Source organism: Oncorhynchus masou, chromosome 17 (genome assembly GCF_036934945.1).
Source record: "Oncorhynchus masou masou isolate Uvic2021 chromosome 17, UVic_Omas_1.1, whole genome shotgun sequence".
Taxonomy (NCBI): Eukaryota; Metazoa; Chordata; class Actinopteri; order Salmoniformes; family Salmonidae; genus Oncorhynchus; species Oncorhynchus masou.
In genome coordinates, this window is record NC_088228.1 from 18713947 (window position 1) to 18738046 (window position 24100).

Here is a 24100-nt window from a genome sequence, read left to right on the forward strand (position 1 = left end):
AGGAGAACAACTACTCCATGTCTCAGAGCGAGTGACGTTTGAAACGCTATTAGCGCGCACCCCGCTAACTAGCTTGCCATTTCACATCACATTGTTACACCAGCCTAATCTTGGGGGTTGAAAGGCTTGAATTCATAAACAGCAGAGCTGCTGGCAAAAAGCACGAAAGTGCTGTTTGAATGAATGCTTATGAGCCTGCTGGTGTCCACCATCGCTCAGTCAGACTGCTCTATCAAATCATAGACTTAATTATAACATAATAACACACAGAAATACGAGCCTTCATATTATTCATTAATATGGTCGAATCCAGAAACTATCATCACGAAAACAAAACATTTATTCTTTCAGTGAAATACGGAACCATTCCGTTTTTTATCTAACGGGTGGCATTCATCAGTCTAAAGATTCCTGTTACATTGCACAACCTTCAATGTTATGTCATAATTCTGGCAAATTAGTTGGCAATGAGACAGGCGGCCCAAACTGTTGCATATACCCTGACTCTGCGTGCAATGAACGCAAGAGAAGTGACACAATTTCACCTGCTTAATATTGCCTGCTAACCTGGATTTATTTTAGCTAAATATGCAGGTTTAAAAATATATACTTCTGTGTATTGATTTTAAGAAAGGCATTGATGTTTATGGTTAGGTACACGTTGGAGCAACGACAGTCTTTTTTCGCGAATGTGCACTGCATCGATTATATGCAACGCAGGACATGCTAGATAAACTAGTAATATCATCAACCATGTGTAGTTATAACTAGTGATTATGATTGATTAAGTTTAATGCTAGCTAGCAACTTACCTTGGCTTCTTACTGCATTCGCGTAACAGACGGGCTCCTCGTGAGGCGGGTGGTTAGAGAGTTGGACTAGTTAACCGTAAGGTTGCAAGATTGAATCCCTGAGCTAACAAGGTAAACATCTGTCGTTTTGCCCTTGAACAAGGCAGTTAACCCACTGTTCCTTTTTATTTATTTTGATTTTATTTCACCTTTATTTAACCAGGTAGGCAAGTTGAGAACAAGTTCTCATTTACAATTGCGACCTGGCCAAGATAAAGCAAAGCAGTTCGACACATACAATGACACAGAGTTACACATGGAGTAAAACAAACATAGTCAATAATACAGTATAAACAAGTCTATATACGATGTGAGCAAATGAGGTGAGATAAGGGAGGTAAAGGCAAAAAAAGGCCATGGTGGCAAAGTAAATACAATATAGCAAGTAAAACACTGGAATGGTAGATTTGCAGTGGAAGAATGTGCAAAGTAGAAATAAAAATAATGGGGTGCAAAGGAGCAAAATATAAAAATAAATACAGTAGGGAAAGAGGTAGTTGTTTGGGCTAAATTATAGGTGGGCTATGTACAGGTGCAGTAATCTGTGAGCTGCTCTGACAGTTGGTGCTTAAAGCTAGTGAGGTAGATAAATGTTTCCAGTTTCAGAGATTTTTGTAGTTCGTTCCAGTCATTGGCAGCAGAGAACTGGAAGGAGAGGCGGCCAAAGAAATAATTGGTTTTGGGGGTGACCAGAGAGATATACCTGCTGGAGCGTGTGCTACAGGTGGGCGATGCTATGGTGACCAGCGAGCTGAGATAAGGGGGTACTTTACCTAGCAGGGTCTTGTAGATGACATGGAGCCAGTGGGTTTGGCGACGAGTATGAAGCGAGGGCCAGCCAACGAGAGCGTACAGGTCGCAATGGTGGGTAGTATATGGGGCTTTGGTGACAAAAAACGGATTGTACTGTGATAGACTGCATCCAATTTGTTGAGTAGGGTATTGGAGGCTATTTTGTAAATGACAAGGCAGTCATTGAAAATAAGAAAGTGTTAACTGACCTGCCTAGACTTGCCTAGTTAAAGAAAGATTTAAAAAAAACTGATTTCCGAATGTTATGGAAACTTGAAAATCGTCCCTAATTAAATCGGTCGACCTCTAATCCACACACACACACACACACACACACACACACACACACCCCCCCCCGTACTGCCATCCCCCCCTGTACTAGCAGCTGATGCAGTCACGGTGTGCTTTATGTGTAGGAACAGGTGTCATCTTGAAACATCACTTTAAGGCAAGGGCTTGTTATGTTCTGCATTCACTGGGCCCTCAAACACATACATTCACACAAGAGAGACATGAATGCAGCCGCATCTGAACCGCGGAACAAATAGCACTGTGTGTGAGTGAGAGAGGGAAAGACGGAAAGAGCCACAACAGTAATGAATTGCACTGAACTGCATTCTATTATTAATGCTTTATCAGAGATGACTTAATGGGTCGAGGGAGAGGGAATGTGTGTGTGATCATAGATCAGTGTGGCTTTGCCATGACATTACATGGTAACTGCCACTGATGGGTTTCCAATTTCAACTTGATGTAATTTTCTGTAACGAAGTTTGAGACAATATCAACCACTATGGATATAATAAGCAATGGATTGGTACTACTGTACTGTATGAGATCAGTGGTCCTGTGTGGCTCAGTTGGTAGAGCATGGCACTTGGAATGCCAAGGGTGGTGGGTTTGATTCCTGCTGGGGCCACCCAACGCAAAAATGTATACATGCATGACTAAGTCACTTTGGATAAAAGCATTTGCTTAATGGCATATACAGTATATAAACTCAGCAAAAAAAGAAACGTCCTGTAGCTGTCAACTGCGTTTATTTTCAGCAAACTTAACATGTAAATATTTGTAGGAACATAAGATTCAACAACTGAGAAACAAACTGAACAAGTCCCACAGACATGTAACTAACAGAAATGGAATAATGTGTCCCTGAACAAAGGGGGGGCAAAATCAAAAGTAACAGTATCTGGTGTGGCCACCAGCTGCATTAAGTACTGCAGTGTATCTTCTCCTCTTGGACTGCACCAGATTTGCCAGTTCTTGCTGCGAGATGTTGCCACACTCTTTCACCAAGGCACCTACAAGTTCCCGGACATTTCTGGGGGGAATGGCCCTAGCCCTCACCCTCTGACCCAACAGGTCCCAGACGTGCTCAATGGGATTGAGATCCGGGCTCTTCGCTGGCCATGGCAGAACACTGACATTCCTGTCTTGCAGGGCAGTATGGCTTGTGGCATTGTCATGCTGGAGGGTCATATCAGGACGAGCCTGCAGGAAGGGTACCACATGAGGGATGAGGATGTCATTCCTGTAACGCACAGCGTTGAGATTGCCTGCAACGACAACAAGCTTCGTCCGATGATGCCGTGACACGCCGCCCCAGACTATGACGGACCCTCCACCTCCAAATTGATCCCGCTCCAGAATACATGCCTTGTGTAACGCTCATTCCCTCGACGATAAACGCGAATCCAACCATCACTCCTGGTGAGACAAAACCGTAACTCGTCAGTGAAGAGCACTGTTTGCCAGTCCTGTCTGGTCTAGCGACAGAGGGTTTGTGCCCATAGGCAACGTTGTTGCCGGTGATGTCTGGTGAGGACCTGCCTTACAACAGGCCTACAAAGATTCAGCCTATTGCGGACAGTCTGAGCACTGATGGAAGGATTGTGTGTTCCTGGTGTAACTCGGGAAGTTGTTGTTGCCATCCTGTACCTGTCCCGCAGTTGTGATGTTCGGATGTGCAGGTGTTGTTACACGTGGTCTGCCACTGCGAGGACGATCAGCTGTCCGTCCTGTCTCCCTGTAGCACTGTCTAGGCGTCTCACAGTACGGACATTGCAATTTATTGCCCTGGCCACATCTGCAGTCATCATGCCTCCTTGCAGCACACCGATGAGCAGGGACCCTGGGCCATCTTTCTTTTGGTGTTTTCAGAGTCAGTAGAAAGGCCTCTTAGTGTCCTAAATTTTCATAACTGTGACCTTAATTTAATCTGCAAACTGTTAGTATCTTAATGACCGTTCCACAGGTGCATGTTCATTAATTGTTTATGGTTCATTGAACAAGCATGGGAAAGTGTGTTTAAACCCTTTACAATGAAGATCTGTGAAGTTATTTGGATTTTTACGAATGATCTTTGAAAGACAGGGTCCTGAAAAAGGGACGTTTATTTTTTTGTTGAGTTTATGTATATTAAATACTTACGTTGTGTTGCTCTGCGATGGTAGGTGAAAGGCAGTAACTTCATCAATCATCAGTACAGAGTGACAGACGGTAATGTGACCTGTAATCTGTACTCAGGGTCCCATAGCTACTCACTTTACTTAGGCATTCCCAATGAACTGCTCAATCGACCTTCATTCAGTCTGCACAACAGGCCAAACAGTGTTACTTGATTGCTTCGTGGTACCAGATTGACCTAGACTGTCCCCCAAATGGCACACTATTCTCTTTACAGTGCACTATTTTAGACCAGAGCCCTATGCCCTGGTCAAAAGTAATGGACTTTAAAGGGAATAGGGTTCCATTTGGGACAGACACTGTTGGGGGGGCGGTTACCTCAGTCGGCCACCACGTCCTCCCTCACCGAGTGACGCTGGAGGAAGGGAACAGTAAGACCCACGGTTACATCCCATACACCTCCCAGAGATCACCACAGGCCCAATATGCCATGGTACTGCCAACGCCCCTCAAGCAACAGCGGCAAACATGTTAGAAGTGCAGCAGCATCAAGTCAACTGTAAACCAAGGTCCAGTACCAAATGCCAGCATATTCTCTAGGAAATAGGGTGCCATTTGCAACACATTCCATGTGTGACAACTGTCCCCATTGTGTCCTCAGGCTAACACCCTTCATGCCTCAAAGATAAATAACCTATTACTACCAACAATTAGATGATGATTAATGATTAACGTTAGCAAAGTTCTGATTCACTTGTTGTGGAGGGTCTATGTGATGTTTCCTGTTGTCTGAGTGTTTGACCTGTTCCCTATGTAATGCACCAGTGCTACCAATGAAATGTTCTAATTCAGAGCCCTGAGTGCACTACTTCTGACCATAAGTAGTGCTTAATATAGAGGCCATGGTGCCATTTGAGACTCACAAAGATATTCTGGCTGTACTGGTATAAGAGCCTTAGTGCTGTTTGCTGTCTTGCCTGGCACCACAACAGAACAGTCAAGTTCATGTAATGTTGAGAGTCATGTGGAACAAAGCCTCAAACAATAGATAACATCTGCTGTTTATAATTGAGCCCATTATGGAGGGAATATGCTGGGAAGGAGAGAAGAAAAGGATTCATTGGCAAGGCTTGTAAATTCATACACAAGAGAGAGATGAAGGGAACGTGTTGGGAAGGAGAGAGAAAAAGATGAAGGGAATGTCAGGAAGGAGAGAGAGAAAGAAAGAAAAAAGAGAATGAGATGGAGGTAATATGTCAGGAAGGAGAGAGAGAATGAGATGGAGTTAACTCTGTCGGGAAGGAGAGAGAGAAAAATAGAAAGAGAACGTCGGGAAGGAGAGCGAAAGAGAGAGTGAGAAAAGAGAAAGAGTCGAGAAAGAGAGATGGAGGGAATGATGGGAAGGAAAGAAAGAGTGAAAAGATAGAAAAGGGAGAGATTGAGAGAAATAATGAAATGGAGGTAATACAAATGTCAGGAAGGAGAGATAGAAATAAAAATACATAGAAAGAAAGATGGAGAGAATATGTTGGGAAGGAGAGCGAGAGAGAAAAAGAAAGAAATAGTGATGAGAGAATGTTGGGAAGGAGAGCGAGAGAGAAAAAGAAAGAGAAATAGTGATGGAGAGAATGTTGGGAAGGAGAGCGAGAGAGAAAAAGAAAGAAAGTGATGGAGAGAATGTTGGGAAGGAGCAAGAAAGGAAGAAAGGAGAAAAAGCGAGAGAGAAAATGAGATGGAGGTCATACAGTATGTCGGAAGGAGAAAGAGCAGGAAAAAGAGAAATACATAGAGAGAGAAAGGGAGAAAAAAATGAAATGGTAATGCAATATGTCGGGAAGTGAGAGAGAGAAATAGATGGAGGTTATATTTCGGGAAGTAGAGAGAAAGAGAAACTGAGAAAGAGAAGAGCGAACGAGCGAGCAAAAGAGCGAAAGATAGCTTGCTATGAGTCCAAGGTGTATAACGTGTAGGTTCACATTGTGGTAGGAACATGCCAGGAAGGAGAGAAGGGGATTCATTGACGAGGGCTTGACGAGGGCTTGTAAAATCCCACAGGAAAGAGATTGCTTTGAGATCCAAAGTGCCTCCCACTCTGGATTGTGTCTCATCTTGGCACCACGACAACTTCAAGCAAAATGTTACTGAAGAAAATCACACAACTGGGCCATTTCCACATAAGAAAATTATCCTGTTTACACATCTCCTGGTCCTGGTATGACAGGTTTACTGGAGAAGGACCACCCTGAACTAAACCTATACTTAGATTATCAGTCAAATAAAGGCAAGATTGGTTCGATATGCCAGCTGGGATCATAACCAAGACTGTTCTGCATTTGGCCACAGACCACACTTGCGATAAGAACCATGAATGCAGGCAGCGGTCAGGTATCACAGGGGCACAGGGAACTACCACTCTAGACTGCTACCTTGCTCTCCAACCAAGGCGTATGGATTGAGGAGCCAACTGAAATCGTCACAGAAGCACCAAATGTATAAATAACGCTACTGAATGGCTGACTGATACAGTATAGTTAATCATGGATCTATTTCAAAACAAAGTATATTCTAATGCATTGATTCCATCAAATACACTGCTGAATTATTGAACTCTTTAATGACTTTGCTTCCCAGATTGGTAAAATGACGAGTTGGCCAGGTTGTTAATGCCACTGAATCATTTCATTCACTGAGCCAATTATTTAAGTAGTGAAAATACATCCCCCTCTACAAAACCCTACTGAAATCTTGAATGAATTACATTTTTTCCAAACAGTGCACAATTGGACATGCAGAATTTATGGACATCGTGCAATAAAGTTAATTGCATTTGTCTGTGGGCTGCATTGCATACCATCATCAATAATAAAATGTTGACGATGGTTGACTCAATATTTACAAACCTGATACTACCACGTCACTAACAGCAAAGCAGAGGACAATCTGAACTGGACAAGAAGTGACGTGTATAGTCTTGGGAGAAAAAATGTTTGTCTCTGTGTTCGTTTTGAAGGAAGATGCTAACCAGTATTAGTGCAATGACTAGACTCTATGGTATGCTAGTAGGTGTGTGTGTGTGTGTACACACACACAAACGGATTCAGCTACTTCAGCCACACCGTTGCTGACAGGTGTATCAAATAGAGGCCACAGCCATGCAATCGCCATAAACAAATATTGGCTGTACAATGGCCTTACTGAAGAGCTCAGTGACTTTCAATGTGGCACCAACGTCATAGGATGCCACCTTTCCAACAAGTAAATTCGTCAAATGTCTACCCTGCTAGAGCTGCTCCGGTCAACTGTAAGTGCTGCTATTGTGAAGTGGAAACGTCTAGGAGAAACAATGGCTCAGTCAAAAAGTGGTTGGCCACACAAGCACACAGAACGGGACCGCTGAAGCACGTAAAAATTGTCTGTCCTCGGTTGCAACACCCGCTACAGAGTTCCAAACCACCTCTGGAAGCAACGTCAGCACAAGAAATGTTCGCCGTGAGCTTCATGAAATGGGTTTCCATGGCCGAGCAGCCGCACACAAGCCTTGGATAACCATGCGTCGGTTGGAGTGGTGTAAAGCTCGCCGCCATTGGACTCTGGAGCAGTGGAAACGCATTCTCTGGAGTGATGAATCACACTTCACCACCTGGCAGTCTGACAGACGAATCTGGGTTTGGCGGATGCCATGAAAACGCTACCTGCCCTAACGCATAGTGCCAACTGTAACGTTTGGTGGAGGAGGAATAATGGTCTGGGGCTGTTTTTTCATAGTTCGGGCTAGGCCCCTTAGTTCCAGTGAAGGGAAATCTGAATGCTACATCATACAATGACATTCTAGAATCTAGACAATTCTGTGCTTCCAACTTTGTTGTTCATACTGAAGTAGTTTGTCGAGATCAGCGTGGAAGAACTTGGCTGGCCTGCACAGAGCCCTGACCTCAACCCCAACAAACACCTTTCTGATGAAATGGAACGCTGACTGCGAGCCAGGCCTAATTGCCCAACATCAGTGCCTGACCTCACTAATTTTCATGGCTGAACGGAAGCAAGTCACCGCAGCAATGTTCCAACATCTATTGGAAAGCCTTCCCAGAAGAATGGAGGCTGTTATAGCAGCAAAGGGAGGACCAACTTCATATTAATGCCCATGATTTTGGAATGAGGTGTCCAAACTTTTAGTAATGTAGTGCAACATAGCGCAATGACTGGAAGCCTAATGCTAGTTAGCATTGGCTCAAACTACCTCGAACTTCCCTCAAACTGAACGCTGAGACACAAAAATGGTATCCACGAGTTCTTCTGACTCTGGGCAAGTAGATAAAGGAATAGCCAAAATACCAAAGTATCCCCCCATTGTAGGGCTACCCCTCTAATTCAGATGAGCATCGGCAGCATGTTAAGCCTTTCTTTGACATGGGATAGGTAGGTGTTACCCCAGTAACATTGAAAGGGTTCGAAACCAATAAATCAGTATTTGCCACATGCTTCGTAAACAACAACGAGTTCTTCTCAACAATGCAAATACAAAAATAGAGAAATAATAAGCTGTGTTCAGATATACTCATACTAACCGTTCTATTTGTTACGGAAATGGAGCATATACTGTATGTTATCCAGAGCGCAGTATGTTAGTATGGGTATTCAAACAAGCTAATGAGCAACGATAACTTGGCTATATACATAGGGGAACAGTTCCGAATCGATGTGCAGGGGTACGAGGTAATTAAGGTAGACATGTACATATAGGTAGGGATAAAGTGACTAGGTAACAGGATAGATAATAAACAGTAACAGCAGTTTGTGATGAGACAAATAGTTAGTGCAAAAAGGGTCAATGCAGATAGTTAATTAGTTAACCAAATAGCTACCCGGATTAACTATTTGGCGGTATTATGGCTTGGGGGGGTAGAAGGTTCTAGACTTAGCGCATCGGTACCACTTCCCGTATGATCTAGAGTTTGGCACAGAGCAAGATACACAAACAAATTGTATCATATAGAAAATGTGGATTTATATTAAGAAGCAAAGTGGAAAGCTGCATAGTTCAAGTTAGGAATCTATTGACTACATGCTGCTTTTTGGTCAATGCATGCTGAGTGAATCTGGAGCATGAGGAACTGCCTGCTTGAGTGACAGGGGGCGGGGGGGATTGTGAAGCTGCCTAAAGAGGAAAGACTGAGTAGAGAACACTGTCAACTTGAGTAATAAATCAAAACTGAAAAAAAATAAATGGAAAGTGCGTTACAATGGCATTTCTAAATATCACAGCCTCTTCCGATATGGACATTGTGCATCCCAATTTCAATACAAATGTGGATAATCGTGCAGCCCTAATTGGCAGTGTTGCAGGCTCGCTCCTAACATGCTGCAGGACCCAGGCAGGGTGCTGAGCAGCGACAGCCAGGGGTGGGTGGGCCAGGGACAGTGGTAACACTTTAAATCAGAGGACTGGTTCATTGTAATGGCTGGAACAGAATCAAATGTTTGATGCCATTCCAGCCATTATTATGAGCCGTCCTACCCTCACCAGCCTCCACTGTGTAGTGTAGACGACAGGTTTAGGTGACTTACCAAATCTCTGGGGCTTTGCATCTGGGGTTCTGCATTCTAGGGGAGACAGGGGATAGAAGAACTGTAGTTAATGACAGATGTTTGCAGCAACACTGTACATCAAATCTAACTGAGAGAGGAGCATCTACAGTGTACATCAGGCAAACTCCTATCTGGACCTCGAAGCCAGTTCCACTGCTGAGTTTCATTCTTCCTCTCTAATCAACGACTGGTTTAGACCTGGGACACCAGGTGGGTGCAATTAAACATCAGGTAGAAGAGAAAACCAGCAGTGTTCTGGACCTCCAGGCTCATATGAATACCACTGGAGAAAATTAACAGCAATGAAAACTAAAATGTCTAATAACGATCCATGTACCTACTGTAACATGCATTTATCTGGACTGTACAGTGGTACCAGTAACAAGTGTTTCACATACCAATAGAGAAAGCATTTCTTTACCAAACTGCACATCTATACGCACCACTACAGACCCTCTATAGATATCATTATATTAGTAATCATTGCCTAGGGCGAGGAATGACCTGCTCCAGCGCTCTATCCCACAACTACAGAGTAAGAAGAACCAGGCCTATGTTCACCCTGGGGGTAGAAGAGGTTCTCTTTCCCCAGTGTGATTTAACTAACCCTAAACCTGGGGGTAGAAGAGGGTCTCTTTCCCCAGTGTGATTTAACTAACCCTGACCCTGGGGGTAGAAGAGGTTCTCTTTCCCCAGTGTGATTTAACTAACCCTGACCCTGAGGGTAGAAGAGGTTCTCTTTCCCCAGTGTGATTTAACTAACCCTGACCCTGAGGGTAGAAGAGGAACTCTTTCCCCAGTGTGATTTAACTAACCCTGACCCTGAGGGTAGAAGAGGGTCTCTTTCCCCAGTGTGATTTAACTAACCCTAAACCTGGGGGTAGAAGAGGAACTCTTTCCCCAGTGTGATTTAACTAACCCTAACCCTGGGGGTAGAAGAGGTTCTCTTTCCCCAGTGTGATTTAACTAACCCTGACCCTGAGGGTAGAAGAGGTTCTCTTTCCCCAGTGTGATTTAACTAACCCTGACCCTGGGGGTAGAAGAGGTTCTCTTTCCCCAGTGTGATTTAACTAACCCTGACCCTGGGGGTAGAAGAGGTTCTCTTTCCCCAGTGTGATTTAACTAACCCTGACCCTGGGGGTAGAAGAGGTTCGCTTTCCCCAGTGTGATTTAACTAACCCTGACCCTGAGGGTAGAAGAGGAACTCTTTCCCCAGTGTGATTTAACTAACCCTGACCCTGGGGGTAGAAGAGGTTCGCTTTCCCCAGTGTGATTTAACTAACCCTGACCCTGGGGGTAGAAGAGGGTCTCTCTCCCACGTGTAATTTAACTAACCCTAACCCTGGGGGTAGAAGAGGTGCTCCCCCCACGTGTAATTTAACTAACCCTAATCCTGGGGGTAGAAGAGGTTCTCTACCCCACGTGCAATGTAACTAACCCTAACCCTGGGGGTAGAAGAAGGTTCTCTCCCCCACGTATAATGTAACTAACCCTAACCCTGGGGGTAGAAGAGGTTCTCTCCCCACGTGTAATGTAACTAACCCTAACCCTGGGGGTAGAAGAGGGTCTCTCCCCCACGTGCAATGTAACTAACCCTAACCCTGGGGGTAGAAGAGGGTCTCTCCCCCACGTGCAATGTAACTAACCCTAACCCTGGGGGTAGAAGAGGGTCTCTCCCCCACGTGTAATGTAACTAACCCTAACCCTGGGGGTAGAAGAGGTTCTCTCCCCCACGTGTAATGTAACTAACCCTAACCCTGGGGGTAGAAGAGGGTCTCTCCCCCACGTGTAATGTAACTAACCCTAACCCTGGGGGTAGAAGAGGTTCTCTCCCCCACGTGCAATGTAACTAACCCTAACCCTGGGGGTAGAAGAGGTTCTCTCCCCCACGTGTAATGTAACTAACCCTAACCCTGGGGGTAGAAGAGGTTCTCTCCCCCACGTGTAATGTAACTAACCCTAACCCTGGGGGTAGAAGAGGTTCTCTCCCCCACGTGTAATGTAACTAACCCTAACCCTGGGGGTAGAAGAGGTTCTCTCCCCCACGTGTAATGTAACTAACCCTAACCCTGGGGGTAGAAGAGGTTCTCTCCCCCACGTGCAATGTAACTAACCCTAACCCTGGGGGTAGAAGAGGTTCTCTCCCCCACGTGTAATGTAACTAACCCTAACCCTGGGGGTAGAAGAGGTTCTCTCCCCCACGTGTAATGTAACTAACCCTAACCCTGGGGGTAGAAGAGGTTCTCTCCCCCACGTGTAATGTAACTAACCCTAACCCTGGGGGTAGAAGAGGTTCTCTCCCCCACGTGCAATGTAACTAACCCTAACCCTGGGGGTAGAAGAGGTTCTCTCCCCCACGTGTAATGTAACTAACCCTAACCCTGGGGGTAGAAGAGGTTCTCTCCCCCACGTGTAATGTAACTAACCCTAACCCTGGGGGTAGAAGAGGTTCTCTCCCCCACGTGTAATGTAACTAACCCTAACCCTGGGGGTAGAAGAGGTTCTCTCCCCCACGTGTAATGTAACTAACCCTAACCCTGGGGGTAGAAGAGGTTCTCTCCCCCACGTGTAATGTAACTAACCCTAACCCTGGGGGTAGAAGAGATTTTCTCCTTTCATGTGTCAGATGAGACGGCAGCAGACAGATGAACAGATCGAGTCTGCGTTCCAAAAGGGCACCCTATTCCCTATATAGTGTACTACTTTTGACCAGAGCACTATGGGCCCAGGTAAAAAGTAGTGCACTACATAGGGAATAGGGTGGCATTTGGGATACATATTGAGTGAAAGAAACCTGGTCTATTCAGAGGATGAGTATTGATCCCGATAAGGCTCTGATGAACAGCCATAGACCCAGAGTGACAGCCAGCCAATATGGTGTGCGAGTCTTCAGTTGTAATAACTCATCGACAGGGGGTGGTGAGGTTGATTGAACCTGCTGTTGGGTGGTGGTGAAGACTGGGCTCCACTAATGGAGAGGAGAAAACCACTTCCCATTATTATGACAACAAGGGGGAATAACTCAGCTCAGTACTCGACAGGTGTTTAAGGACACTGGCAGTTGAGCTGGGAGATAATATAGGAGCCATTGATAATCTATTCTCTTTCTAGGGCCTCTGGTTAAAAGTAGTGCACTATGTAGGGAATACGGTGCCATTTGAGACGTATAAACTGACGTAGTCCTCACAAATAACTCCAGCATTAACACTTTTTTTAACCTTTATTTAACCAGGCAAGTCGGTTAAGAACAAAATCTTATTTTCAATGACGGCCTTGGAAAAGTGGGTTAACTGCCTTATTCTGGGGCAGAACGACAGATTTGTACCTTGTCAGCTCGGAGATTCGATCTTGCAACCTTTCGGTTACTAGTCCAACGCTCTAACCACTGGGCTGCGCTGCCGCCCTGCTTGTCAGACACTAATAAAAGTCCAAATGTGTTGTATTTTTGTATTGTAAACAATAAAACCTTTCAATTTAAAACAATTAACCCCTTGAATGTCTATGTACACACAATACATGTATATGATATGTTTGACTGTTCATGTTTACATGAGTCAATCTCAAACCGTGTCGTCACCCTCTAGACAATACCGTGGCTGTGTCATTGGGCTCCGGTCTAAAGTAGTGCAGCATAGGGCATAGGGGTCCATTTGGGAGGTATTTCATGTCACTGAAACATTACTCCCAGGTCTACTGGTTTGGAGTGTGTTGGTGCTGCTTGCTCAATCTGATTGATAATCCACACAACGTGCATTTCTCAGTCTGTCCCTGGCCTACTGTTCCCTCATCCATCCATCTAATCTGTTCTGTGGGAGCTGAGCGCCACAGGTTCCCACTGAGAATACCTGGATCAGGGGTATCGTCCCGAATGGCAGCCTACTGGCACCCTGTTCCCTATAGCACACTACTTCTGACCAAGATTTTTGGGCTCTGGTCAAAAGTAGTGCACTATGCAGGGAATATGGTGTCATTTGGGACTCAGTCCAGGATAAAGAGCAGCACAATCAATCAACACGCTGAACGGTCATGTGTTAGGAGAACAAGACTTACTGGAGAACTGGGAGATGAACTAGATCTGTGACAGGGTATAAGACACACAAACAACATACTAACAGATACAACCACAGGACCTAACAACACATACATACAACCACAGGACCTAACAACACATACATACAACCACAGGACCTAACAACACATACATACAACCACAGGACCTAAAAACACATACATACAACCACAGGACCTAACCATCCATCCATCCAACCACAGGACCTAACCATCCATCCATCCATCCATACAACCACAGGACCTAACCATCCATCCATACAACCACAGGACCTAACCATCCATCCATACAACCACAGGACCTGACCAGACCTAACCATCCACCCATCCATCCATCCATCCACCCATCCATACAGTGCCTTGCGAAAGTATTCGGCCCCCTTGAACTTTGCGACCTTTTGCCACATTTCAGGCTTCAAACATAAAGATATAAAACTGTATTTTTTTGTGAAGAATCAACAAGTGGGACACAATCATGAAGTGGAACGACATTTATTGGATATTTCAAACTTTTTTAACAAATCAAAAACTGAAAAATTGGGCGTGCAAAATTATTCAGCCCCTTTACTTTCAGTGCAGCAAACTCTCTCCAGAAGTTCAGTGAGGATCTCTGAATTATCCAATGTTGACCTAAATGACTAATGATGATAAATACAATCCACCTGGGTGTAATCAAATCTCCGTATAAATGCACCTGCACTGTGATAGTCTCAGAGGTCTGTGAAATGTGGCAAAAGGTCGCAAAGTTCAAGGGGGCCGAATACTTTCGCAAGGCAACACGCACGCACACACACACACACACACACACAGACACAGACACACACACACACACACAGACACACACAACAGGACCTAACAACATACATACAACCACAGGACCTAACAACATTCATACATAAAATCACAGGACCTAACAACCTACATACAACCACAGGACCTAGCAACATACATACAACCACAGGACCTAGCAACATACATACAACCACAGGACCTAACAACATACATACAACCACAGGAACTAACAACATACATACAAACTAACACACAGACTTTCCTGAGAGTAGGGGACATATGACAAATGGGGACTCTACTTTCTAAGGGTCCTAGAGAGGAGGGAAGTAGAGTTTGCTGTGATATGGGAGCAGAGAGACATACCACTTCTCTGGGCAGGAAGGTCTCCTCCTGTCGTAACACCACAAGCCCCACAGCCCCTCCCATGGGCGTGGCCCTCAGCAGACAGACCACCTCCTCCTGGGTCAACCCAACCAGGTCCACTCTGTTCACCTGGAAGACAAATGGCCATTAGTAACATACAGATTCACATTCATTTTGAGACCGCTAAACCCCACTGAGATCACTAATATGATCCTTACAGCCTAAACATGTCTATGTGGCAGTAACACTATGATGCCAACACAACATAAACCAATGCAAACAGAGATCTAGGAAGGGTGGTCGGGCAGTGAGCGCTACTCCCTTCATCTCGGGTCTCACCTCCAGCAGCCTGTCTCCAGCCTTGAGGTGTCCGTCCTGGATGGCAGCTCCTCGGGGCAGGATGTTCTTCACGTAGATGGGCGCCGAGCCGCCGATGGGGACGTCACGCGATGTGATGCTGAAACCCAGACCCTCCGGACCTGAAGTGTGAGAAAAAGTGTGAGAAGGCCTATATTTGAACTTGCCTTCATATCACAGGTACACTAGGACGTACACAGCAACACAACATATAGTCCAAATGGCCATAGAAAACCAAAACAGGCATTCCAAGAGGAAAATGGAACATGGGAAGGAATCTGGACGACTAGTAGGGAATGTTGAGAAAAGACACAGTGTTGAACCTGCAGAACCCTCCTGGCCTAATGAGACCAACTCAATCTGAGTGTAAAGGACGGGGATCGGACCGCTTCTCTCCCAGACGGCACCACATTCAGAATGTCTCAGTAGAATGTCTGCCCAGCCTAATCCCTCTGTCTGACTGTCTGAGCTGTGTACGGTAATGCAAGCAAGGCAGAACGCAAACAGAGGATTCCAGAATGCTCAGAGGATTCTGTTTCAGAACACTCTAAATCCCTTCCATGTCAATAAGCCAATCAACTTCCCACCACAGTATGGGCACGTATTACACTTACCAGTAAATGGCTTAACCATCGCTATGCTTCACATGGTACACAGGATCTTTGAAGACACATTAGCTTGATTAGGAAAGACGTGCTCTAATTCCAGATTGATTGTGTTACAGCTTGGGTTTTGTGAAGAGGCCAGTGAGTCCGAGTTAGCAAGCAAACTAACCAAGTAAATCTATCATCCAAATAAGGTTTAGTCTGCACTCGACACATAACAAGCCAGGCAAAGTCTCATAAATTAATGTTCATCTGCAACTACTGTACTCGTTCAACCAAAGCAAACAAGGAATGGAAGGAGAAATGTCTTCCAGAACTTGGTGGATGATAAGAGCTACGCTTACGTTGTCCTCTTACTAAACGGAACGATAAGACACCTGGATGTGGTCAGTGGGGATCTTATTAACAGAAATCAACCAGGTTGGGAGTTACGGGCTGCTTTTCAAATGGCACCCTACAGTACTCCTTATATAGTGCACTCATTTTGACCAGTCCACTATAATATAGCGAAGAGAGTGAAGGTTGTGATGCATCCCCGATTTCTGGCCTGGGCCTTTCAGTTCTCTGGCTTGGTTCCAGGCCAGGGGTCCAGGACAGTGGAGACATCCCAACACAGTGCTGGTGTGCCATATGGACTGGGCCATTCTATCTTCAACATTGCTTTTGACACAGTGCACACTACACAGACAGAGTGGCTGCTTAGCAACAAGCCCTCTTGCCCACCACACCTGGCAGGAACACACACACACACACACACACACCTGGTCCTTATGGCAGAGACCGGTATGTGTGTGTCTCCTATGGCAGAGGCCTATGCCGTGCCAACTCTGTCCAGCTGTCAGTCACTGCATACACCCCTGAAGTGTGTTTCATTAGGAATTTATGGCTCAATCTGTAACACATTTTCTGTCCACCATTTCAGGCAAAAGTGTGAAGTCGTTTGGCCATCTTTATTCAAGTCTACGGCCAGATCGAATGATTCTGAAGTGTGCATCTCTTCATGAATCAATGACATGACACTGGCATATGTTTATTTGGAAACTACTGTAATAATGATATATTTCCACCCAAACCATTTGCTGCGTTCCTCCTAAACAGAACAAGTATTTATTTATCCAACCTCATCACACAGACCTAAACACAGCATTTTATTTGTAGAATATAAGAGGCTAAATTCTAAGACTGAGGGAAGGTAATGCTGAGTAAAATGGCCTGTTTCCAAGCGTGTACAAGTCAGTCAGAATACCTGTAATGATAAGAAGTAGAAGCTCAGTATTGAGAAGTCAGAGCTTGACCGCTCTGGAAGGTCATGGATCATTACACTAAATATATACACTAATAGCCCCTAACACCTTGTCTATTGTCCTCCGATCACGGCCCAGTTCAGCTCAGTAGGTAACCTATGCCAAACATTTATTTAATAGGCATATAACAGAGTTCTAAAAATGTCTTAAGAACGGCAGTCTATTTAGTTTATAGAGTCTATACTCATACAATTGTCAATTAAAGATCCAATATCAAACTTCAATTCAAACTTTCTTTGAAGTGTATTTAAAATAACACACTTAATAAAATAATCTAAACAAAGGCGTCATTGATTAAAGGGATCCTAACACCTCAAGCAGATTCACAGTACAACGCAAAGTACTTACAAAAATACAAGCATGATACAAACGATGAATAATTAAAACATTTTACCTGCTATAATTTAAGAAATTAACTAAAGCTTTGTCAAATTCCAAATGCTACAGTAGGCCCCTTGATTTCTCATAGTTTCACCTTCAAGTAGCCTAATGCCTAAAAAGCAGCCTACTTGAAACTGGTACTACCACAATTCTTTTTAGCCCCAAACTGCACTTTATTCCGCCATTTTTTCTTTTTGGAGGGGGTATTTAATTTAGCTTATTTCATTCATTCTTTTTTAGAAGAGAGTTTGGGATATTTTTTTTTTTATGTACGTCTTGGCTTATCTTGTACACTCTTTCTAATGTTTCATTTCATTAGAGATGTTGCATTTTATCATTTGACCTTTGAACACCTGTTATTGTTTGACAAACAAATGCGGAGGGGGGGGGCTGTAACAATGGTGAGGTGTGAGTGTCAGGTTAACCACATGGTATGTCTCAGGATGGACAAAGGTGCAGTCAGGATCTGAACACCCCATGGTTCCTCTTATCCAACAGTCGGTGGAGAAACAAGTTTGAGTGTTCGGAGACGAAACACCTAAGTTCTTCTGCCTGGCATGGAAGTGGCTAGAGTCTTCAGAGGTGTAAGGATAATTAAGAGTCTGAAACTAGGGTATTTGGTGCAGTGTTTTTGTTAGTTTTGGAGTTAAGCAAGGTTTTTCAGTTGTTCGGCTGAACTGAACTGAAGCATGCTGACGCCTTAAGACAATTTTCTTAGACCCCTGATTAGATCAATGCTTTCTCTGTAAGGTCCAATCACAGATTTTGTTAGGTGTGTATGTGTGTCGTCTGACCTTTTTTCAGCTGGATGTTCAGTCTCCTGCCGACCTTTTTGGTGAAGCCCGCCGTGGGGGTGGAGTTTAGCACCCTGTGAGGGGAGGGGGTGCGGCATGGAGGGGCGTGGCCTAATGGGGGCTTGCCCATGGAGCCCCCATGGGCAAACCCATGGGGGTGAGGTAGAGCGGTGTAGGCGTCACCCTGCTCGGGGTGCTGGTGAGGGTGGGGACCACGGGACATCCTCTGTGATATAAGATAAGACAGCATTTCATTATCAGTTTTAAAAGAAATTTGCCTTGCATCATAAACGCAACGACAGACCCTCGTAACACAGACGGCGCTGGGCCAATTGTGCACCGCCCTATGGGACTCCGATCACGGACGGCTGTGTTACAGCCCGGGATCAAACCAGGGTCTGTAGTGACGCCTGTAGCACTGAGATGCTCCGCCTTAGACCGCTGCGGCACTCTGGACACTCGACAGACAATATACAAAATGTAGAGAGACCTGTGGGGTGTGGTCCAGGCCTGAGGTTGTGCTGCTTCTCTCGCTGGCTAGGGAGTCAGGGCTGAAGCTTCCAGAGGAGTAGGCCACATCGGGGTTCCTCTCGCTGTGTGACAGCTGCTCGTACTGGGCCTTCATCAGGTTGGGAACCACATGGAACATGATGACTGGTGAACGCATGGCCTGGCGGAACATGTTCTGGGCTCTGAGGACAGGAAGGAGGGAGAAGCAAAACAACTCAACACAGATGTTGGATCCGACATAGTCTGCATCTCAAGTGGAACAGGAGGAGTGTGTCCTGAATGGCCTCGTTGAAAGTAGGGCTCAATAAAAATTATTTGTTGCCAATTTATGACTCAAGCACACATGACACACTACATTAGTTGTGGTTATCAACCCTACTGGTAAATCAAATTTTATTTGTCACATACACATGGTTAGCAGATGTTAATGCTTGTAGAGGGCACCTGCACAGCACAGTGATTAAAGCTTGTAGAGAGTAAGAATGTATAGCTTTAGAATAGGCTTGCCAGTTTCATCATGTAATCCCTCATATGGCTCAGATGAAAGGAATGGGGTTTCTGAAGCACGTTTGGAGAAAAATCATTTTAAACCCCTTCAACATTAGGTAGTGTAGATATGAACTGAAACCATCTATTTAGTGTAATCTTGCCATAGCAGTAGTCTCGTTAGCCACACCTGTTACAGTAGATTAAAGCCGACTTTGCTAGACATCTCAGATATGTCCCAAATGCCACCCTATTCCCTATATAGCGCTCAACTTTTCACCAGGGACTTTAGGGCTCTGATCAAAATGAGTGCTACATTGGGAATAAGTTGCCATATGGGATGCACACAGGCAACTCCTCTCTCAAAACAGATTAACAGACATCATTACCCCACTCCCAACGACCGTGCAATTCCTTGCCAAAATTCACAGCCACTAATAATATTCCCAAATCAAATGTGATTTGCCACAAGCGCCGAATACAACAGGTGTAGCCCTTACAGTGAAATGCGTACTTATAAGCCCATTACCAACAATGACAGAACAATAATGAATTTCACTCCCATGTCAACCTCTAATGATGTAGCCCTCCCACCAGTTCCTCAAAAATATAATGGAGAAGCTTTTCTGACATGTGTGAAAACCCTGTCTGTTTTGATATATTTAATTCAACACCAGTAAGTAACCTGGGTTGGGAAACCTATTACTTCCTGTCTGGAAATTGATATAGCCTGAAATTGGGAAGCAGCTCTGCGATATCGGTTGCCAGGCCCAACTGGTGTCGTCACTGACATTTGTGTCTCCCTGAGGGAACACAGGTCAGTGTTCAACACCATAGTGCCCACAAAGCTCATCACTAAGCTAAGGACCTTGGGACTAAACACCTCCCTCTGCAACTGGATCCTGGACTTCCTGACAGTCTGCTCCAAGATGGTAAGCGTAGCAACAACAGATCTGCCATGCTGATCCTCAACACTAGGGCCCCTCAGGGGTGCGTACTTGGTCACCTCCATTACTCTGTTCACCCACGACTGCGTGGCCAAGCACGACTCCAACACCATTACTAAGTTTGCAGATGACACAACAGTGGAAGGCCTGATCACCGACAACAATGAGACGGCCTATAGGGAGGTCAGAGACCTGGCAGTGTGGTACCAGGACAACAACACTTCTCAACATCAGCAAGACAAAGGAGCGGATCATGGACTACAGGAAAATGAGGGCCGAACACCCCCCCCCCCATTAACATCGACGGGGCTGGAGTAGAGCGGGTGTCCACATCACCAACAAACTATCATGGTCCAAACACACCAAGACAGTCGTGAAGAAGGCACAACAAAACCTTTCCCCCCTCAGGAGACTGAAAATATTTGTCATGGGTCCCCAGATTCTCAAAACGTTCAACAGCTGCACCATCAAGAGCATCCTGACCGGTTGCATCACCATCTGGTATGGCAACTGCTCGGCATCTGACCATAAGGTGCTAGAGGGTAGTGCATACGGCCCAGTACATCACTGGAGCCAAGCTTCCTGCCATCCAGGACCTCTATACCAGGCGGTGTCAGAGGAAAGCCCATAAAATTGGCAGAGACTTCAGGCACCAAAGTCAGACTGAACTCTGCTACCGCACGGCAAGCGGTACCGGAGCGCCAAGACGAGGACCAAAACGCTCCTGAACAGCTTCTACCCATAGCCATTAGACTGCTGAACAATTCATCTAATGGCCACCGGACTATTAAGTTGACAACAACACCCTCCCATTTGTTTTGTACACTGCTGCTTCTCGCTGTTTATTATCTATGCATAGTCACTTCACCCCTACCTACATGTACAAATTACCTCAACTAACCTGTACCCCCCCACACTGACTCGGTACCCCCTGTATATTGCCTCGGTATTGTTATGTTATTGTGTTACTTTTTCACATTTTTTACTTTAGTTTATTTGGTAAATATTTTGTAACTAATCTTGAAATGCACTATTGGTTGAGGGCTTGTAAGTAAGCATTTCACGGTAAGGTCTACACTTGTTATATTTGGAGCATGTAACAAATAAAGTTTGATTTGACTGTAGGCCTAAGTTGCTCTGGATAAGAACGTATTCTAAATGACCTAAATGTATATTGATTAAGGCTGAAGGATGAGGGCAGACCCCCCAGCAGGTATGGTTTGCACATAACAGCACAAATCTGTAGCCTATAACTGAGCACTGCACACATGAAAATTCCCATGTGAACATTTGAAAATAGACTTCTGCAGTACTGCCACTCAGGTGATCTATTTTTATATGTCACACGTCACCTCAGATGGCACGGGTATAGTTCAATACGTAAACAATTGGGCTTGATGGTAAAGTGAGTAGAGCAGCAATGCTGCTTGTCCCACTCTCCAGCTGGTAGCCTATTTGATTAAACCGCAGTATTTAATACAACAAATGTAATACTACGGGAGTGACCCTGGCGGAAGGGGGAGGCGGGAAATGACCATTTATTCTTCATTACGTAAACCATATTAGGCCGAGCCTACAGTCGTTTTCGTGCAACACTCCACATGACATTTCCGCATCCCAAAAATATAATAAAACTCAGTTTAACTATTCTTGTAGACCAGGGGTACTCAACTCTTACCCTAAGACATCCAGAGCCTGCTGGTTTTCTGCTCTACCTGATAATTCATTGCACCCACCTGGTGTCCCAGGTCTAAAATCAGTCCCCGATTAGAGGGGAACAAAGGAAAAAAATGCAGTGGAACTGACTGAGGTCCAGAGTTGCGTTTGAGGGCTGTAGACTGTTGTTCCTGTCCCTGAACTGGACTCTAGAACTTCACTCCCATTCCTCCCAGAATCACATGGGACTCCTGTTCAACCACTCGGCGACACCATAGCCATAGGTTATTGTGAGTGTGTAAGTGTGCACACAAAACAAATGACAGCTGATTTTTCACAGTACACCAGTGCTTATGCTTCTGAAAAGCATATTACATAAAGCATGATGAGGAATGTAATGTAAGATTGCATTCAAAAGCTTTAGCTGGATTCTAGAATGGCACGCAAGCAGCGTACAACAGAACTAGAATGAATAGAATGACCTCCCCCATTCAAGTCAATGACACCATAATGGGTGGCCTGGCAGCCATTTTGACTGTACAAAATAGGAATGAAGCAGGAATCCCTCATTCTATTTCTATGGAACAGTATCTGCAGCAGAGAACAATGGGAGGCAGCAGCAGTTAGCAAGGCTGTTAAGATCTGCTCAGACTGAGGAGCTGAGGGAGAGAGACAGATCAAAGCCAGGGATGCCCTGAAAGTCAGAAGCCAAGCAAGTAGAGCAGAGGTAGGTTTGATCTAGGAGTCTAATAGGAAGATGTTAGCATCCAGTAGCAACAGATGGAGCTGCTAAATACATGGAGGTTTAGAAAGGATTGCAAGTATGGAGAGGACAGAGGCTGAGAGGAATGGCAGGCAGCCTCCATATTACCAAGATCCTACAGTAGGAACGACTTAGGAATCATCAAACAGGAATGGGGTTAGCTTAGCAACAGAAAGCAGCAGAGGCCATGCTTTGGTTAGAAGACATGGCAGTGGAGAGTAAGGGAGAGGAGCAGGGGAGGGCTGGCTGGGAGTGGAGGGGGGCTCAGGACCGGTGGTCCCGGTCGGTAGGTACAGGCGTCTTACTGTTCGAAGCGGATGTTTCGCAGGTCTCCATTATTAATGCGTACGATGCAGTCATTCTCCTGGAACAGACTATGTTGCTCCGCCTTGCCTCCCCTCTCCAGGCGCTTGACCAACAAGCCGAGAGTCCTGGAAACATTCAGAAGCAGACGTTGGTGTAATACGGCTGGCAGCTGTGGAAGAGGCCTTAGGGTTCAATATGGCTGTTGGGGTAGACAGAGCAGGCCTGGAAAGGGGAGGACTACTGAAGCTCCAGCAAACACCTAGGCTCTACATGAATAAGGTGTGTTGCAAATGGCACTCTATTCCCTATGTAGTGCACTAGAGCCATTTTGGATACATGCATAGGCTCATAACGAAGAGATAAGCAACATGTCCTCCATGTCATCTGCATCCTTACTTAGTTCACAGGCTAACACTGATTGGTGTATGGTTTTAATTCATGGCAAAGTGTAAAGTGGAAGTGAGATATGAGACACTGTCTTGGCTAGATTCCCAACCTGGTCACATTCCAGTCTGGCCACCTCGTCACCCCCCTCGTTCCTAATCGGCATGTCACTCCTCATCTCTCCACCTGATAGCTGATGTGTGGTGAGCGTTCTGGCACAGAAATGGTGGCCATGCATCACTGAGGTGGGTGCTACACATTGGGGGTGGATGAGGTGAAATTCTCCCTACTAAGTGCTTTGAGTACCTCAGTTGGTAGAAAAGCATTACATAAATTCAAATAAATTATTATTAAGTTGGTGGCGTTGTTTGTCAGTAGTAATTTTGGTGTCTAGATGAAAGTGCCTGTCTTCTAAAACAGCATAGGTCTAGTTACTGTAGCTAGGTGTGCCCGTTCTCTCTACCTGAATGCAAAGTTTCGCTCCTGACTGAGCTGCCTTTTGCAAAACAAATAGAGACCATTAGCATTCTGACAGAGAAAACGGTTACATCTACAGTAACGTGTAGGAATTAGAGAAATGCTGCTCCATCACATGTGAGTTTGGGAAGTCTTCAGCTGTGACAGCTGTCAGAGAAAGCAGTAACCCTCCGTACAGTAGCAAGATGCCTCTGGCTTCCTGACTGCTACACAATGCTGACTTCACTGTATACAGGCGGTGTCCAAAATCATACAAATTAACATAAAGT

At 45.1% G+C, this 24100-nt stretch overlaps 1 protein-coding gene across 9 annotated transcripts in view; it reads right to left on the reverse strand.

The window, feature by feature from the left end:
• Window positions 1-24100, reverse strand: part of pard3ab (par-3 family cell polarity regulator alpha, b) — a 233326-nt gene that overhangs the window by 92266 nt on the left and 116960 nt on the right. For 8 of the 9 annotated variants that reach the window (XM_064992604.1, XM_064992605.1, XM_064992602.1 and 5 more), the window contains exons 8-13: window positions 22970-23095; window positions 18793-18994; window positions 18303-18528; window positions 15201-15340; window positions 14862-14990; window positions 9618-9653 (exon numbers count right to left, since the gene is read on the reverse strand). In XM_064992604.1, the coding sequence (XP_064848676.1) occupies window positions 9618-9653; window positions 14862-14990; window positions 15201-15340; window positions 18303-18528; window positions 18793-18994; window positions 22970-23095 (859 nt within the window). The remainder of the gene's footprint in view (window positions 1-9617; window positions 9654-14861; window positions 14991-15200; window positions 15341-18302; window positions 18529-18792; window positions 18995-22969; window positions 23096-24100) is intronic. The other variant, XM_064992607.1, reaches the window with a different exon arrangement.